This window comes from Cuculus canorus, chromosome 2, assembly GCF_017976375.1.
Source record: "Cuculus canorus isolate bCucCan1 chromosome 2, bCucCan1.pri, whole genome shotgun sequence".
In the NCBI taxonomy this organism is placed as follows: domain Eukaryota; kingdom Metazoa; phylum Chordata; class Aves; order Cuculiformes; family Cuculidae; genus Cuculus; species Cuculus canorus.
In genome coordinates, this window is record NC_071402.1 from 124073035 (window position 1) to 124093611 (window position 20577).

At 40.8% G+C, this 20577-nt stretch overlaps 1 protein-coding gene across 1 annotated transcript in view; it reads right to left on the reverse strand.

The window, feature by feature from the left end:
- Positions 1–20577, reverse strand: part of WIPF3 (WAS/WASL interacting protein family member 3) — a 39105-nt gene that overhangs the window by 3457 nt on the left and 15071 nt on the right. Inside the window, 7 exon segments of the mRNA XM_054059678.1 lie at positions 263–364; positions 1040–1186; positions 2766–3001; positions 3003–3450; positions 5514–5642; positions 6335–6467; positions 19861–20047. Coding sequence (XP_053915653.1) covers positions 263–364; positions 1040–1186; positions 2766–3001; positions 3003–3450; positions 5514–5642; positions 6335–6467; positions 19861–19992 — 1327 coding nt within the window. The 5' untranslated portion in view covers positions 19993–20047.

The following is a 20577-nucleotide window of genomic DNA, read 5'->3' on the forward strand; positions in this document are numbered from 1 at the left end:
AGGGTTCTGCAAATTCAACAATCTTAAGACAGACTGCAGGTCACACCACATAATTTTATTTTTAGCTACTAAGACTTTATGGCAATTAAGAGTTTTTCATTGTATCTTTGGTCCCTGTTACCACTGTACCAAATCCCATTCCTCTCTGCCTATGGTAGCAGCCCAGTTCTTCACATTAATGCTGGTTTCTGTTCTTTATTTTCATTCCCCGGTTCTAATAATATTGGTTATTTATCAGACCCTCTCCTGTTTACACACTTACCTCTAGCTATCTTGCTGGGATATATTTTCTGAAATGGCTTGAATTCATCAGGTGGAGGGAAATCTTCCACAGAATGAAAAGTAAATTTAGATTCAAAGTCATCTGGGAAGTTTCAGGGAAATAAACATTAGTCACTGGTAGAAAGACACTTGAAATAAATAAATCCCTAAATAGTTTCAATTAAAAGTGCTGTTTTCCCCTGGAAATGCTAGTAGCTCACAACACATAAACAATTTTGATGAGTACTTCTAAGAGCCATCCAAATTTTCTGGCTTAATTGCAAACACTGCCTGCTACTAACTGAAGTTAAGCTTCTGGCTGCCATTCCAGTTTGCTGCATTGATGACATTGTGGTAATAAATGCATTCCTGGGTGGTTTTCAAGCCATTTAGCTCTAAGTGAGAGTGAATGCTTCATTCATCAGACCACAGAAATAGTTCTTCATGGTCTTTGCTCTGTAGAATTGAAGCTATTAAATGTCCATGAACTGGTTTTAAGCATAGTGATATAAGCAAACTACAGCAACTTTTTGCAATCTCAAGTAAGTTTGCAGGTAGTGAGTTCTCATCTACTGAATGATCCAAAACTTTTGTGAAAATGCCTTAATTTTTTCTCATTGTGTAAGGTTACAAAAAAATGCTTCTATTTGGTCCAGTTATACTACCCTGCTATTGCCATGAAAAAGTCCCAAGTGAGTTTCTGAGGTCTGAGACATACTCAGACTTTTGTACTAAAATCATTAACTAAGGCTAAGAGATCTAATTTAGATTATATTACCAATAAGGTGCATGTTTCCATTTTTAAGTGGTAGGTAGGGTTCATGAGCTGTAGCCCAGGCTGAGACTCCAGTCTTGCTCGTAAGTTCAGTTGTCGGTGATCTTGCTGGGGGCTGTGGAGGAGTGACCAGCTTCCCAGCACCAGTTCCTTGAAAAGAAGTGGACCAGGACATAAAACATTATCAGGACTTGACACACCTGACAGTAGGTTTTGCGCAAAAGTGGAGGGAGATTAGAAGCCATGCAATATTTGGGGCAATCATAGGGTCCTTCATAGCTGCTGTTTGTGAAGCCTGGCCATGGATTTATAGCATTAAGTATTAAATTTAAGTCACTATTGGAGCTGGCTGGGGCTTACTGTTTCTAGTTCTAGGGAAGATCTCACATTCTGAAGTATGGGTTTGTCCCAATCTAGAGGGAGAGACTATCCTTCCACTTTCACAAGAACAAGTAGTTTCTTTAAGAAATAAACCGCAACATCACTAGATAGTATCTCTAAAAGAAAACAATTTCCTGACATTTTGGCATCTATGCAGTGGAAATACCATTATTCTTGTACATTTCACTGAGGAGTTACAAGAGTCTTCAAAGTTTACATCTGGACAGACCTACCACAGGAACTGGGTTTTTAAGGAAAGGGAGCCCAAGGCCTCCAAGTTAGCAGCTTCTCACACTGCTTCTCCCTGAGATAACCAAGAGAAAGGCAGACTAATTGATTTAAACTTCCCAAAGCTGAACTACCATGAGAAGCAGTCATCTCAATAAAATACCAGTTCATCGGACAGCTCCTGAGCAGCATTAATCACCATCATGAAGCACCTGATCTGCTGTACTTGCACGGCCTTTCCCATGGCTGTCAAAGAGAACTAACAATCTTTCTCTCGACATGTGGCCGCTAAAGTACAGGGTACAGAACATTCCCTTCCGATGTTCCTTATTAAGTAGCTGTCTCCATTTCTCAAACCCACACAGATCTAGGCTAATTTTTTTAATCTTCATTATATCAGCGAAGTCAGAAAAAAGTTCCTTCTACCATCTGCTCAAGGAAACACTAGCCAATGCCCCCACTTCTCAAGCAGTCAGAGAAACCTTTGGCCTTATTGCTTTGATTGCAGAAGGCACTGGCCACTGCTTCTGTTGAAAAGCGGAGAACTGCATCCGTATTTGCTTTTGCTCACCTATGGCTGTAGCTGCTCCATATTTGTTTTATTCTCTCCTTTAACATGTCCCAGTATTCCTCCAGACTGCATGAGTAGAGCAGTGGAGGGATGTCATGGGTAGGCTGGCACCAGCAGACTCTGCTGCCCTACCTGAGGCTGTTAGGAGACAACTCCTGCGCTCAGTTATTGCGCTGCTGGAGACACCAATGCCAATGCAAAAGCACGAAGCAGTCCGTTGGTTCTAAAACGTTGCTTTCACTGATCAGCCTGTTGCTTCCAAGAATCACATACTAAACTGTAACACATGGTGTGCATGCCCAGTGCTAAGAAGAGCCTGACTTCACTCAAACTACAACATATGGCGTGCGTGCCCAGTGCTAAGAAGAGCTCGACTTCACTCAACTATAATACATTGTGTGCATACCCACTCCTAAGAAGAGCCTGGCTTCCCTCCTTCTACGCGTGCTCTTCATCCTCACCCCTCCAAGCTCTCCAGCCCTCCATGCTATCGCCCCCCACTAGCCAAAAGGGGGAAAAGCCTCCCTTCTCCAAAGGCGCTGCTCTCACCTGCCCCTCGGACGGGTCTCTTCTTTCTGACCTCTGCCAGGGCTGCGGGCGGTGGGGGTCCAGGGGTGGGAGGGAGCGGGAGGGATTGAATACTGCTGGGCTTATGGAACTGCGACAGGAGGTGGGGAGACTTGGGGGGCAGAGGAGGGGGCACCTCAGCACTGCTGAAGGCTGGCGATGGTGGAAAGGAGAGCCTGTTTGAGCTCAGGGGGTGCATGTGCGGTAGAGGGGGGGGGCGGCGTGGGAGGTGGGCAATCCCTTCCCTCAGATGGAGAAGAAGCAGGAGCAGAGACCTCGGCTGTCCTGCTCGGCACCCCGCAGGGGGGCAGGAGGGGCAGAGGAGGGGGAGGAGGAGGGTGCGAAGCACCTGCTGGAAACTTGGGGAGCTTGTCAGGCTGTGTCGGGGGAAGCGGGGGCGCAGCAGAGGGGGAGACCCCCTTGGCAGAGCGCTCGGCTGGAGGGGGCAGAGGCGGGGGGGGAGGGAAGGTGAGGGAGGGTTTGCTGGATGCGGGAGGTGGTGGAGGGGGAGCGGGCAGGCTTGGCCGCCCAGGGCTGGCTCCGGTTGATGCTCCTGCTGTTGTTCGGGAGGTGCTGGGAGGCTCCGGAGCTGCTCCATGCCCATCTGCCGGTGGCAAGGGGCTGCTGCGAGGGGCTGTGGGGGTCCTGGGAGCTGCCGAACGTGACCCTGGAATCATAGAACCATAGAATCACCAGGTTGGAAAAGATCTCTTGGATCATTGAGTCCAGCTGTTCCTATCTGCCACAAAACCATGTCCCTGAGCACCTCATCTACCTGTCTTTTAAACACCTCCAGGGATGGTGACTCAACCCCTCCCTAGGCAGTCTCTGCCAGTGCCCAATGACCCTTTCTGGGAAATTTTTTTTTCTGATATCCAGTCTGAACCTCCCCTGGCGGTGCTTGAGGCCATTCGCCCTTGTCCTATCACCTGTCACTTAGGAGAAGAGGCCAGTACCCTCCTCTCTACAATCTCCTTTCAGGTAGTTGTAGAGAGCAACAAGGTCTCCTCTCAGCCTCCTCTTCTCCAGGCTAAACAACCCCAGTTCCCTCAGCCGCTCCTCGTAAGACTTGTTCTCCAGCCCCTTCACTAGATTCACTGCTCTTCTCTGGACACGCTCCAGAGTAGTGAGAGGCCCAGACCTGAACACAGTATTCGAGGTGCGGTCTCACCAGTGCCGAGTACAGGGGCAAGTACCCAGGAAGCTGCCCGGGTCTCCCGGCTGAAAACCAGGGATCAGTACAGATCACATCAGTGTTCCCATCCCACTCACCAGGCAAAACTGTGCAAAAAGCAAGCTCTTCGTCTTCTTCACCTCAGTGCTTAGTTAATTAAACTATTGCTCCCAAAACATCTCCTATCCAACAGCTTGCCCTTGGTATGATGAATTTGGTGAGAGGTGATGTATTCCAGTGGGCACCGGGGACTCCGCTTAGTTGACGAAGGCCTGCTAGTGGTCCCTGCTCCCCTCCCCATCCCTCAGTTTCTGCAGAATGGAACAGTTTAAGGAGCGGGGGCTGTTCTGCAGGAGCCTGGGATCCTTCTGTTCAGCCTCATCTGCCCAGCACAGCCCGCTGGGCATGGAAGAGCTTGGAGGGATCAAGGGTCCTAGTGAAAAGGCCTCAAAGAACACAAGCAGATGACACACATCAGCCTATATCCTTGAAGCACTTGCTTAAGATTAAAAAATTCACACGAATGTTACATAAATCTCAATCCCATGGATAAAAGCCAAGTTCTTAAAAGGAGTGCCTCAAAGGCACAAGTTCAAATGTTTCCTTTTCAACAGCAAATGCCCAAAGACTTGACTTTACATTATGTATTTCCCTGAGCAAATGTTAGGGATTTTTCACGAAGCAAGATGTCAAAAAAAGGCATCTTGTTCTATATTCACACAGTCTGATAGACGTGGTCACAGTTTTACTAATAACTTAAAGTAGGTACTGCAGCTGAAGCTATGTGGGGAAGCCCAGTTACCAGCGGTGCTGCACATCTTGGCTTGTCTTCCAAGAAAAAAAAACACAAGCAGAGCCAAGTTCTGTCTGTGCCTACAAGTGCCTACTTTGCTCTGTGCTGTCTGAGCAGGCAGCAGCTGCCCAACAACACAAGAAGTCAATGCGGTGACTCAAAGTCACCCTCATTGGTGCTGGCACTTCTGAGGGTGAAAGCAGTTGCAAGGCTCCGGCAGATGCCTCCCTCTTATCCCATGAAGTGACAAGTGCCCTGTTTTTTCAGGTCAGTAAATTACCTTGCTGGATCAAAGCTGTACTTCTAAAACCCACAGGCTGAAAATATTAAATGTTTATCCTTAAGTGACACACGAGCCTGTAATGCCATAGAAATACATGCTAATGGAGGGAAGGAAACAGAACTTCTTTGCCATTGGTATCAAGGTTGATAAACTCAGATTTCAATACTCTATTCGTGGCACAATTAAAAATTTTCATTAAACTAACGTAAAAAGTCTCCATTAAAACTCTGTACAATATATTCAACTTCTTTTTTACCCAGTGTAGAGATAGCTTATTATTTACATTTTAAGGAATAAGGCGTTTGAGTTCTAAAAAAATTATTTCAGGCACATTATTAATTGGGTCTTCCATGGTTGTGTGATGGACTAAAAGTTCAGGAAAAAACCCAATAAAAATCGATCAGTAAAGCTAACTCCAATGTACTTTCATTCCAAATCGAGTTCCCCGCAGTTATTCTTTCATACAAATGAAACCCTTACCTGCCATGTCCCTCTGGCCTGCTGGTCTGAGAACAGGAAAGCCACCAGCAAATAAGCCTCCCAAAGGCTGCTGAGACCCGCCTTTATTAATGGCTGGACTAACTCCATCTCTGTTAGCTCCTTTAGGTTCTGTTAATAATAATAATAATAATAATAATAATAATAATAGTAGTAGTAGTAGTAGTAGTAGTAGTAGTAGTAGTAGTTCACAGCCCACCCTGAGTATATCAGAAAGTAGTTTTATCCTTGCCCTCCAACTGCACCAACAAACACAGGCAAGACCAGACTATTCCTCTTCAGACAGGCTCAGCAAGGGAAGTCACAGTTGATGCAGTAAAATACCATTACTCTCTGACCCTTACTTTGGAGTACAGCACCCTCTGGTGCTGTTTAATTTCATATCGATGACACCAGCAAAAAGCTGTGTTAGACTACATTATATTTATGCTTCCAGATTTTCTTGCCATTTTTCATTCTTTTTATCTAGTAGAGCTAAATTGTTTTGCCAGACCAAACAATTCCTGCTTAAACAATTATTTTATTGAGAAGCTCTCAAGGATTTAATCATTAATGATTGGGCAAGGAATGCCTCTTAAGGTGATGCCCAGGTAAAGACTTATGAAGTGTTAATAGTTGTTGATCTTCAAGCTGGATGCAAGTTTAGACAGACTCCTCCCTCCACATCCTGAAGCTACATGAACACTCAGATCTTTCCTGAACTTCAAACCTGTCCTTCAGTTTGAAAACTGTCCAGCTGACCTCCACAACTGAGGCTTCAAGCAAAGCTCCCCCTGGGACCTTACTCTGGAGTATGTACTTACTTTCAATCTGTGGTGCACTGCGGTCATTGATTTGAGTTACTTTTCTTAAGCGAGTTCCCTGCTGGATATCAGCTAAGAGTGCATTTCGTGCTTTTTGGTCTTCCTTTCGCAATTTTGGTATCTCTGAACTTGCCTGTTGACAATAAGAACATTAGATGGGAGGTACAGTAAAAAATAAACTCTTAGAAAGAAGACAGAAGTAAAATGGGATTTGAAGAGGATTTAAAATCAACCGTCCTTGGCAGCTGTCTTTTCAAAGCCCTTGGGTTGAATCAAGAAGAACAGCATTCGGTTATATTTCAGCTTTCAGGTTTCTTGCCTCCTATAAAGCACAAATATAATACTTGCTGTGCTAATACCATTCAAAGGAAATTAGGGGACATGCGTAAACTAAATGTGACCTCTTGCTTGGCCATTTATGGTCTCTGACCCACAAGTCCAGCTGTGACTGCCTCTCTTCTTAACTCTTTTCATGCTATTTACAATGCTTTAAAACAAAGATTTTACATGCCACCTTACTGAAAAAAACCCCATCTTACCATTTTGCCTACTGCGCCTGAGGATAAAAGATGGCTAATTGAATGTGATCATTAATTCATTTACACTGTCTCCCTGTATCGGAGATTTACACCAGTCTGAGTAGACTGTCTTTAGAACAATACAATTATATTTTAGTAACTTTTCTAGCTTAACCAAGATCCATAAATGTACAGTCAGGTTGTAGTTTAAAGTTTTGTAATAAAACCAAAATATATTTTTATTCTTTATTCTTATTTCATCAAGTTTCCTGTAAAAAGAAAATCAAATCTTTAAAAAGTTTGGATGTTTCCCTTTCCTGAAGCAGCTTTAAACCAGCAAATCTGTTATTTCTAAACCTGTCCCATGGTTAAAAGAGTAGGCTAACAGAGGGGACTCTTCAGGTCAGAGGAGCACTGTGCTGCATGTTTCCGCATCCCCTGTATATTCTTATAGGTTATCTAACTTCCTAAAGAGAACAAAACCACAAACATTTCCATAGCCCTTAATTTTAGCATTATAGTCATAGAAGTCAAAGAAGAATACTGTCACACTTTAAAACAAAAGAACCAACTTGGTAACAGCATTTTGAAAGCAAAATAGATGCTTGAAAATACTTTACCAGCTGCTAAATTGATTTTTTAAAAAATAAAAAAAAAAAAGCAAGCTAGATTTGCAGAGCCCCACTAGATGGCCCTCCAGATCACTGCTAATGCCCACTGCATTCCTGACACCTGATGTAAAAGCTCGGAATTACCATCTTGTGATTGATACTATAACCATACATTATTTAAAAGTATTTTAAAACCCCCACTTCATTACATGATTTCCTAATTTGAAACAGCACTGCCTGTACTTGTCCTTCAGGACAGGTGTCCCACTGCCCCGGACAACCCAGAAAGTCTCTCTGTATAAGCAGCGTTAGACCACGTACTGGTCACAAACTATTTCCACTCACATTTTCTATAAGCTGACAATACTTACTGTGAAAAATGGAAATACCATAACTGGAACAAGGGTGATTCCCCTTCTCACCAACGCTTTTTTACCAGTATCTTGAATTTCACGTCCCTCTACTCCCACTAACGGCTCTGCTGTAGGAGGACAACCAGGATCCAGAGGGATCCAATCAAGACCTATGTTTAAAATTAGATCCAGCAGCTGTGTTTTTGTTTCCGGGTCCAAGTGTCCACATATCATGCCAGCTGTCCACTTCATCTTCCTGATCTACTTCTCTGAGCAGGTAGGCTATTGGAATATAAAGTCCTGATACCCAAATAGCTATTAAGCTAAAATACCCTACCTGTATCAACTTACATCTGCAAGTAACTCACAACCTGCTATCACTTTAACATGGTTAAGATATTAATTTGGCCACAATTTGTAGCGTAAAACACCATGAACACTATTATGCAGGCCCAGAATGCAGCATAACAAGCTACCCTTCTTTTAGGGTAGATCCATTTACTTCGAATATAACTCCATTCCCTGCCTCAGCTGTTTCTTCTTCCTCCTCATGTACCTAAGAGATACAATCTTCCACGACCAGCCTTGTGGACTCAGGTGATTGATTAGCTGCTGAGTTGCTTGATAGGGATTCTCTTTTTCCATTACAAAGTCAAGATGGCTGGGGGTGTAGTGTTGCCCGGTTGCACAGCAGTCAGAGCTACTTCGGATTTCTTGTTTTGCTGCCTGCACCCCTAAAGCCGGTGACAATTTGTGTCAAGAATCATTTCACCAGGTATCTCACCCACTCATCTACTGGTGTCCTACGCTTGCAAATTCCTGATTTTTATCACATTACTTTTTGATACACAATCAGAAAGGAACCTTCATTCCTTTGATTAAAAAAATAATTTCAGATTCACACTAATGCTATGCCTGCATTCCATAGCACAAGAAGAGATATTAAACATACAGGTTTTATAACAAGAGAAAAATAAAACGAGGAACTCTTATGGGTTTCAAATCTTCCATCCTGAACACGTGCAACAGAAGCATTTCACCAAGAAGACGAATATATTTTGATTCATAGAGGAAAAATAGCTGCAAGACAAAGGACTTAATTCTTCAGCTACTTTCTACCCTCCCTCCCCCACTCATCTGCAGGGCAGCCTTGTTTATTTGCAAAAAGAGAAACATCTCAATCTTTCAATGAAAATCAGAATGGAAGTCCGAGAAGAATGTGAAGATCTTTTGTTTTATCAGATGACATAGCTGCCTCAGGTAACACAGAGTGAAATTAAATTCCATACTTTATTAACATGAATTGGTAAAGGAACAGTGGGTTCTCATTCCTAAGTAACCACTAGATTATTCTACTATTTCTAACATAAAGAATGGCCCGTTCAATACGCACTCAGAAACAGAATGGAACAAACGGCACATGCAAATATCCTGACCGTGTGTCCTAAATCACAGGCTCAGCTATGCCATTCAGTAAGATATAGGATTGATGTTTGGGCTACCTGACATGTCTCTGCCTGCACAACACACAAACCTTTAGAAGGAAATGATGCTGAGGGCTCAGGGTCTGTTAATCCAGCAGAGGCAGGCATTTGGCAATGTAATGTAAGACACAGCCAGACAAGCTCTGATTAGAAAGCAGCATGTACAGAAGCAGCCAGTGACCGTTCCACACAGCAAAGGGCTGAGGATGGCAGCAAACGATAGATTTTTTTGTTTTCAGATCAAGGCTGGATCCTTTCTGGCAGAAGCACTTTTTGTGAAGCACGAGTCATTGGGGCCCACACCTGGTTAGTTAATGACACTTAATAGACTTTGCAGTGGGGAGGCAGCCAGCGGTTCGGAAAGGTTTCTTCTATCTGAGTTCTGTAGGGGTGAATCATTTTGTTTAGGAGAACAACTCTGTGACATTGTATATATCGAACACACAAGTTGAGCCCTGAATAATCACAATCTTAACACCATAAACTAGGTTGTATCAGACAAATTAAGATCAGACAGACTTTTTAAAAGAAAACAGACTAAAACCATGGCAATGAGCTCCATGTCTGAGTATACTACTGCTGTGATACTTGTATCACCTTGAGAAAATCACTTTACATCTTGCAAGATGGATGGGAGCATCGACCTACCCTCTGCGCTCCTTTGATACTTAAAATATTTAAGAGGTATACGTGCTCAGATACTAAAGTGATGTAAATGCCCAAGTCAACAGGCATTTGAAGAACTTCACAGTCTTACTAATTAGAGTACAAATTATTATCTTCCAGATTTTAAAAAGCACTCCTGCACAACAGAAAGGGGAAATCCTCTGGACTTCAGGCAGGTAGCTCAGGTCACAGTGGACGTATACACTGTCCCATAATTGGGTTGCATTTATTCTGATCTTTTAAATATGCTCTTTACTGAATTTGCAAAATACTTTAGGGTAGTATCGATCTTCATGAACATGACAGTTGCAGCAAAAATTTACCTCCAGCCATCCAGACAATCCAGTAGCTAGGCAGCTGCAGACATTTGTTTCCGAATAAACCCATCAGCTAATGGGAAGAGGATCCAGTACTCCAGTTCTATAATAGGTAGGAGCCATAAGTAAGATAAAATAAGGCATGAATCCATCCAAAGGTACCACATGCTCTTTTATTTCAGAGAATTCGTAGTATTGAGTATTTATACTTCTAATATGTAATGAATTGTATCATCATTCCCTTTCCTGGTCACTTTTTATAGGAAATAGTGGAAATGCTGTGTAGAAAATTTATTTATCTGAACTAGACAAAAAAGACTAAACCAAAAAAAAAGTCATAATACATTTAGTTAATACCTAACCATCTGTTTGGTGAGATGCATACCAATAAAATTAAAAAACAGTCAATCAATTTGTCATTCAGTATTTTATTATGGGCAGAAAAAGAACTCTCTCTTCTACTGACAATTTCATCTGTTTCTATGAATCTGGTGTCAATCACCCTTCCTCTCTCCCATGCCCAATTTTTAAACCCTAAACAAAACAAAACTAAAAAAAAAGGATTCAGTGCAGAGATCTAGCACAGATAGTGGCAGAAGGCATGCACAGTGCATATTTTATTAAAGAAAAGTTGGAGGACATCCCTTAACAAACCCTTGATTTCTTATTTTTCTCTGCCATGCTCAGCCAAACCTGCATGGACATGGACTGAGGGACAAGGAATCTTCCCTAATGCAGCATGTAACACCTCAGATTTGGCTTTTAAGGGAGGGATAAGATGCTGTGGCAAGATACAGAAAGATGAACAGAAAGTACTAAGATAAGGAAGGCTTGACCAGAGAGATATAGTCAGGAAAACAAGAGTTCTTGGGCCAGTCCTGGCCTTCTCAGACACCCTTCTCACTTCCACAGAACTCACAACTGGAAGAAATTGTTCTGAACTACTGGCTGCCTCCCCACTGCAAGATTCAGAGACCAAATTTAGATAAGAAATGGAAAAGAAAAGGTCTACAAAAATGGCAATGGACAATCAAAACCAGCACGTAGACCAGAAGACAGGGCCAAACTAGCAATAGCTGTATAGGCAATGCAGTCAGTCACATGGCAGGGCCAAGTCTAGCCAAAGAAACTCTGCATCAACAGCAAAAGACAGCTGAAACACCAAAACCTTAATTCAAGGATCTGCAAAGCATCAAGGAAGAGCCTGAATGACTGGAAATATATCACCCATGCCACCAACCATGCACAGGATTATTCCTACATTAACAATAACTGGAATTGTGTTGCAGGCAAACATGGGTTTTTCAGGAAAGAGGAAAATAAAGGTGAAACTATCTATCTAACACTGTAAGCGCATCATGCTGGAGTTGGCTAAGACTATTGAGAGGAAAACACAGCTTGTCTGGGGTTGGTAAATCATCTGAGGAAGGATGATGAGTGTTCTTACTGCCCATATGGCACAGAAAGGCTCTCCAAGTAGCAGAGCACAGGGGGAGAGATGATGACTGGGTCCCCATCCAGCCATAAAGCTCCTGCTCCTTTGAAGGAAAGCCAGGCACAGAGCTAGTGTTCACAACAGTCTTGAAGGGCCCAGACATAGAGGAAGGGGCCATAAGGGGCAATATCTTGGTAAAATACCCTTCTGGGAACACTAATGATTAAAAAGAGTGGACTAAGAACACATGAGATCTGCTTGCAAGCAACTTGGTTCATAACTTCTTTCCACTTAACCACAAACTGCTGACCACAAATGCTCCATAGGGAGAATCCTGTAATCAGAAGGACTAATGTATTTAAATTAATTCAACCCTTAAAAGGCTGCATCCTTTTCGAAAACAGAACTGGCAGGAAAAAATATAGACAATGAGATGCCAGAACATTCAAACAAGCTTACAATGTTATAATTTTTTATTAAAAGAACAAGGGTTTCTAGAACAAGGTGGGATGTGGAAGATGACCAGAAATCTCAATGTAAGCGGCCAGTGTGTCTTCCTTGACATAACATAGGATTATAAAAGTATGCATTTGTAGCCCAATGTTAAACCTGAAATGTCAAGGGAACTTATTTTGCCAAAATCAATCCACCTTTACTAGATTAAAGTTATGCCAAGAATTCACAATTTTATTTTTCCAGTAGAAGCAGTTTGCCCTGCAGGCAAGAGCGTTGCTTTTACAAAGAATTCTCAAACTGGCAGCTAAAGTCTCCCCCAGGAATGTGCCAAGAAATGCAATTGCAACAAAACACAGAAGCTTATTAAAATAATAAAATAAAACCAGTTTCCAGTAAGTCACAAACAGAAGTATGATAGAGAAAATCATTATCATCCTTCTTGCATTTCCTTTAAATATGTATCAGATGTGGTTTCACTCATGCACTGTCAAATGCAAAATAAAATAAGTCAAACAATCCACCTTCCACCTTAAGGAAAAATTAAGTCTCAACAACAAAGTATGCGACTTCTTTTATTTTCAGTATTTTAAACCATTCATCTATAAAGAAGCTGATGAGATCTGGTACATGCGAGTTTTTGTTCATCTATTCACAATAGAGACCCGACCTCTGATTTAAAGCTTTTTAATTATGGGAAACCTCGCCATAGTGCAAGGCTCCTCCAGCACAGACAATTGCAAGATCAGCGCTGCTTCTTGTGTTTCTGCTGTGTAGCATAGGATGAAACTAATTAATTCTTGGCACTTGGTCTACCTGGGTAAACACAGCAATCTCTCAGCCTTCTAGCAAGCTGAGCTTCAAACACTTCCAATGCGAGGGGTCACTCACCAGCCAGAATTTTTTTTGAGGGAACTCATATGAGGGAACCTGCCAAATAGCTTCTTGGCAGCTAATGAAATCATTGTTTTGAGAGAATGACAGGACCAGTGTTTCACGATTCCATCTACACCCAGCTCAATAATGATTAACCATGATCTCAGTCTACACTTTGCACTAAGTTCTGCAATTTGAACCTGCCGGGTTGAAAAGTTCATCGAGCCATGTGTGTACTTAGATAGGCTGCGTCTACACCAGCCTCGTTCCTCACCTTCTAGCTAGGGAAGTACTGTGCAGAAGTTGTTCCAGATCTCTTTCCACTGTTTTAGTCACTGCCTAGTCCTGGCACTAGTCCCAAATAATAAGGCATTTCAGTGCTAGCAGAGATGGTGCACGCCCTGTGCTAGGATTTACCTGCTTGTAGTGCACCAGCAGACACGATAGGGAACAAAAGTACAAAAACAGCATAGCAGGAGTTACTTCTCTTCTACATCTACATTCCAGCACTCATGTCAAACAGCACCAGAAATCAGCGCCGCTGCAATCAATAAAAACCACTTCATGTCATGTTAGCACCACTCCAGCAGACAATGTAAAATCTCAAATACTTAAAAGTTCAATTGCTCCTGGTACAAATGGAGCAGTGGGCTTATTTACAAGAGTGTACTTAAAGTTTTCCAGCATGGCTTGCTAAATTTCCATATCTAGATGCAAAAATGCAACAGAATCAATATGATAATTTATACCTGCTAAGCCATTTAGCTTTCTGTGGGTATTTAACTTACTGACACCCACATTTTAAACAAATTCTTTCATTACAAGAAAATACGCAGTAACAGAAGCCACCAAAATGGAGGCAATATAAAATCAAACCTACTCTATAAGTGGTGCCCAGCAGAGAGTTCAGAGAGATCACAAGTCAGATACCAAAAATACCCTGAGGCTGGCTTCAAATATAATTTTGAACTTCACCTTCTGACTTCTAAATTTTTGGGATTCAAATTCCCAAGATTTCCTCCACATCAATTACAACAAAAGTGAAAATTCTGACAAGAAAAGCTGAGGCCTTGGCATTGTGATGAAAATGTGGAACAGAACAAGGCTGAAATTACTGCTGTGGGGGCTGGTGCCACTACCTCTGTTTATTCTCTCTGTCTAACATAGGTGGGTCCCCAGAACAACAAGGGTTGTTAGTAGTAATAACAAAATATTCAATATGTGGCAAACTACGTTTCACTATTTAATCTCACTCTGTTCTGAGGCCATTGGTCCTACCCAGTTACCTGTGTAGAAGCTACTGATCAGTTTGAAATGCCTTTTAGCATCCATGCGAAATTATGGTTAGGCCAAGACAAGAGAATAGTGAGAAACTAACAGTTCTTACAATGTCACCTTCCAGCCATGCAGAGAAGTCCAACCCAAGTATTGCTATAATTCTGAGTTATCTTTTAATTAAAAGGCTACAAGTTTAATATTAATTGACAGATGGAATTTAAGATGTTGCCGCTGCATACAATACAAACAAGGCACTGAGTTTTTCAGGGCAATACGGTTAAAATGGTAACGTAACCTATTAGCTCTCTGCAGTTAGGCTGCTTCTAGTACTTGAGCTTGATCATTTATAGCTGGTACCTCTGCGACATACTGCAATTTCCATACATTTACATGGAAAATTATACAGATGAAAAACAGACAGCGTGAACAAGGAAAATGAATTTAAACACTTTCCATTCAGATAACATGTACAACACATGACATTATGAAGAAACCTGCAAAACAGAACTCGCCACTTAAATACATTAAAATTGGTGACCAAGGAGATCTCAAGTAAAACATTTAAGAAGAGTAGTGCATATGAATGCATGCAGTATATGCCCCTGTGCCTGTCCAGATGAAACACACGGAGCAACGCCAACCTAGTATTTATGAGCTTTTTACATCTTCCTCTCCTTTCATAGCTCCTGCTTACCTTTCCCTATTTGTTGACTACAAGAGCAGAAGACTCCAGCAGGAACTCTTCCAGATGCCACAGCTTTGCAATCACACATTCTACTCTGCCTGAAAACAGTCAAATAAACCATGCCGAACACAGCATTTTTTCTTCAGAATTGCCCCTCACTTCTCTATAACAGCAAAGTGGTGTGAGATGTGATACATTATAGAAACATTATAAATCAGTCTTCTATATTTTGGCTGGAACAAAGCTTCTTTAAAAACTTCAGCTGCATTTTGCCCAGCCCTTAGCACAGTCTCCAGGATGGCCTGTCATCAACAAGATTACCAAGCCCTCACACTCTCTCTCTCGCTCCGCTATGTTTTACCTAGCAGCAGTAAATATTATGATTTAGATCTCCTGACCTAGGGACTTCATGACAGAGTACTAAATATCATCTTACTCACAGCTCACATAACATTTTAATAAACACATTCCTACATATTTTGTAATTGGCACTACGAGTAATTCTGTTCTTTCAGTGTTACACTTGCAGGTCCAGGGGTCTGACTGAAAAATTGAGAAATGACCTTGCTTTTTAATTAATTAGCTAGCATGCATGACATTTATACATGCACACACTTTTATGTGCACATTCTCTTTCTCATATTATATTTGGTAAGACCAAAATCAAAATACCGCAAATCATCATTATCTTCAGCCAAGCTGTTTTACATACGTTGTTTTTCCTCCTTCCAAAGAACAGTACTGCTAAAAGTCATAGGAACAAAACCAACTCCCACACAACTTCAGACAAGCACATAGCTCTCTAATTTCTTGGGAAGGTTGAAGGAAGCAGCTCAGCAAGGTCTGCACTCTGATAGCTGCATGAAGGAGAGAAAAAAACTCCATCTCCTCAAGGAAAAATATCAGCTGATGTATTTCTTAACCTTGGAAATCCTACCTCTGCGTAAATTATGCATCTATGACAACATTATACTATGAGGAATTGCTTTTCTGAGTTTTTAATTACAAGAGCAGAAAATAAGGTTAGAATAACAAACTTGGTAAACACTGACATATGTTTATCTACAACAGAAATTCTATTCTTTTTCTTTTTTTTCTTTAAATAAGAGTGAGGTATTCATTAAAATTAATCTACATGACAATCTAGCATTTAGCATTATGTCAAGTTTCAAATTTCTCCCACTAAAGTAAGCATATTCCATTCTTCTCCTAGTTTTCAGTTTGCCAATAAGGCAAATATATGCCTGGTGCTACATTACTAGCTTTAACCATCCGATCCATTGTGATTTGGGGGGTTAATTTTTATGCTATGACTTTAGTAATAATAATGCTAAAGGGAAGCATTTTCTTAAAACTGCACAAACATATGAATCATTAAACAAACATCTTCTCTGAATAAGGCACAACCCAGCAGGGCTGCTACACATCCATACTTCCTTCAATGTTAACATTTTAATAGATGATGACTGATCATACTATTAGGAATTCAGATGTACAGACAAAGGCAGCACAGCAGTGAGCAGCCTGTACTGCACATAAAAAGTGAACATGGTTTATCAAAGCCAAATTCTCTCTTGATCATCTCTTGGCAGATTAAGCAGAAAAAAAAATTTGAATCAGTCTCAGTGCTGGTATCTACTTCTGGAAACACGACAACCAAAACTAACCAGAATGCCTCATACGCAAAGGGATAAAAGAAATAGAGGGCAAATGAAAAGAAGTTTTTCAGGAGCAGAAAGCTTTAAAGAGAAAAAACAATCAAACAAAACTATAAAAACTCACCCTGTGATGCGCATATGGCTATAAAATTGAAAGAGGTGTAGGATAGACATCTTAACTCCTCCTTTATAAGTTATGATGGAGAGGAAAAGGGAAAGAGAAACTAACTGAATTCTGTAAGCCACTGCCAGAAAATGTGCTGGGGCAGAGCTTTCTTCTGCCTACTCATCCCTCTCATCTTTATCTCTGACCCCCAGAAGGCAGGCATTTGAAGACATGCTCAATTAATCCAATTAGCTAAATTCACATTTTGACTCAGCCACCTACATCTGCTATTGCAGATACCCTACCATCCCCTTCTGAAAAATCTACTTTGTTTTCTTTTAAGTATGCTCTAACAGCTTTTCTGCTGCTGGGTACAGGTGGCTCCTTGCATGTCTTAAATACCATCTCCAAATCACTTTGGTATTGCCTTGCAACAACTATTGTGAACAGAATTCAGTATGAGTACTTACACAATATCTGCAAGTCCAAAATCTTTGAAAACAGCCAGAAAGAACCTAATTTTCTTCTGCCTTAAGAGGGAGTTAGCAGTACAAAAAAGCTAAGTGCCAACAATGCTTAGGGTTTCAATGAAGTAAGGACTGCAAAACCATTTGGGATCATGGCTCATGATATTCAGTAAGAAAATGTGCAGGAAAAAAGATAATGTGACTGCTTCTGCTAAAAATCTCTTAATAACAAAAACAACAGGAAAGTGTGGCTAATATCCATATGATTAGGAAAAAAAGTGTGTGGTACTCATGCAATAGCATCAAGCAAAATGACAGAATTATAAAACTACAACCTACGCACAGACATTTCACTTTTAATATAAATAAGTAAGTTAAACGAGTGGCTTGCCTGCATATCAATAGCAAAATTAAAACTTAACCTTTAATTGCTAACACATAAATGTTACTCTGGTTTAATTATGTCAGTATAATAAAAATCACAGTGCTGTTTACTTGGGAACATTTCCAGCTGTTGGCCAAATAAAACTTATTTGTTTTTAAGGTTTTCCTTAAAGCTACATGCCTGGTAGAATTTTTTTCGTCTTCCATCCTCCAACTGTAGATTTAGCAGCTGTAACAACAGCTGGGCAGTTTAGCAGCTATAAAAGACAGATGTCAAGTAAAAGAAAATTGGGTCTGTAGCAAGTTTTCATGGATTCCCTCATCAGAAGATTTTACTCTGCAGCTTGGCACCGACTTGAGAACTGACTCTCTCTCTCATACCGTGCTTTGCTGAACTCACCAGGCAGACTACAGATCCTCTTAAAGTTAGCCCTCAGATTTAGTTTTGAGAGAAAATAATCCTTTTGCTGTTACACAAAAAGGAATATTCTGCTACATCATTTTACTATTTATTCATGTAGGATCATGTGTCAACACTTACTAAAAGGAAGGCTTTAATAACAGACATTAATTAGAGATACATTTAGTTTGTATTGTATCATCAAGATAAAACTGACAGTAAATTCTGCATGTCTTACCTGTAGAAGATCACGTTAGTAACAGAATGATCTAACTAAAACATGGAAATTCGGTAAAAGGCTTCTTTTATCAAACCCCTACCATAGTAGTAGGTTTAGTCATCAGAAGAGGAGTGGAAACAAAAAAACCAATCTTGTTCATCGTGGTCCTTAGGGGTCCTCTCAGCTTTCTCAAGTCTTTTACAACTGGCATATATTAGAGAAGGCTAAAAATTTTCTAGATATTACTGAGATGAATTTATTAGGTTAAGAACACTTGCAGCTGCTGTTGCCTTTAATTGCAGTTGTGGGCATTAAGTTGCTCACAATATTCAGCCCACTTATTTCAGCATATAACTTTACATTGTGTACCAACCCAGAGGAGCTGCTAATTGAAAACACTGCTCATGGTGCACAAAGTTAAAATAGAATGATAAAAGGAATTGAGCATTGCTGATTTCACCTACTGTCTTTGTCTTCCTCTTCATCTCCACAACTCATGGAGAGTTCTACAAAACGGTTTCCCTTCAAATTATCAGAGAGAAACATGCAAAGAATGTAAGAACATTATCAAACAAAATTAACAGACCTTCATAGAAACAAAACAGGCAAAGATGCTGAAGAGTTCAAGGGAGAAATTAAGTTCTTAAAAAAATATATATTTATTTATATATGTACATATATAACTTGAAGTACACTTGAAGTACAACATACAGTTTTGCTACAGGAACTAACATATAGTGCAACAATTACAGCAGTGACAATTGACATGCAACAACTACATGAAAAAAGTAAGGAGAGATTTTATGTCTCAGACACAACCATGACAGGTTTCATTATTTCAAAACCAGTTTCAGAATTTCAATGCCAAAAGAGGCTATGAACAAATGATTGCAGAATAGAAGGAATGACTTACACATTTTACCACTGGTACAGTAATCGATTGTGAAGGTATGAAAATGTAATACCCTGAAACTCTGCTCAGACCAGCTTTCTCTTACTGCAAATGTGCTGGCAGGCCACATGTTCTACTTCATGACACATAGAGTAATGATCCATTACGAGCGGTAATTGTTCCTGCAACGTATAAAAGCATATTGTGCTGTATCCCCAGGAAGAGAGCACAGGCTAGAAAGCGCAACACCTAAAGCTGAACACTGAGAGTCTTAATAGAAGCTGTAAGAAAGAGGATGAAGAAATTAACACTTACCACTTGCACATTACCAATACAAAAATGAGTTCCCTGGGGCTGGAGAAGTACTCACAGATGCTAAATTCTCACCACATGCACTCTAATGCAATCATCTCCAAACTTTTTGATCCCGTACCCCTATCGGTAAAAAATTTTTGAGCATGCGCCCCAATATACATACATATTTTATTTATAAATTATACACATGTATGACTGAAGTTCTAATACTTGCTTCCTGCACCCCAATAGATCATATAATGAACCCCACTTTGGAGACCACAGCTCTAATGAACAGAAGAATACAAGCCAGCAAAACAAGCATCTGCACCAGATATTTGCTATGAATATCCACACCTGAATTCTGGGGGCTCTGGGATGCCTACTACAACTAAGCTTTTGCTAATAGGGATGAAAAGTCAATCTTACCAGAGGTGGTGGTGGAGGGGGCCCTCCAGAAGGTGGTGGAGGGGGTCCTCCAGAAGGTGGTGGAGGAGGTCCTCCAGAAGGTGGTGGAGGCGGTGGAGGAGGAGGTGGTGGTGGCGGTGGTGGCACAGGCATCCGTTAAGATTTCTAGCTTCACGTAGTTATGAAAAATATAACCAAAGTCTAAGTCCTTGAGGAGAAGGAAGGGAGGAGAAATAAAAGTGGAAAAAATAAAGATTAAAAAAAAGAATGTTTTTTATGCACTGTAAGCTGAAGACCAGCCAAATTTCTAGCTCTCAGCAGACTGAAGACTTTTATACTGCACTGCTTCCAAAACTACAGTACGAACAGCCTCATTATAGTTCTCTGATGACAACATTCATCTAAAGAGCAAGCTCACAGTTCTGGACAAGTGCCATGAAAACCAAAGGCATAGATGCCAGCCTGTCCTTAATCTAGCCCATAGCCCTCAAACGCAATTTTGCAGAGAACAAATCACAGTCAACCACATGTAGAAACTCCTGCTGTGACAAAAACTCTGTTGACTTTAAGCCAGAATTTTGTTGCTCTAAGTTTAGAGTAAGGAACTGTATAAAGTTCACTGGACTTGCTGCAATGTTACAAAAAAAAAAAAAAAAAGAAAAGAAAAAAAGAAAAAAAAAGATTGAGTAATAAATGAAGAAACAATTCTACATATTAAAGTTTCATTAGATATAACTC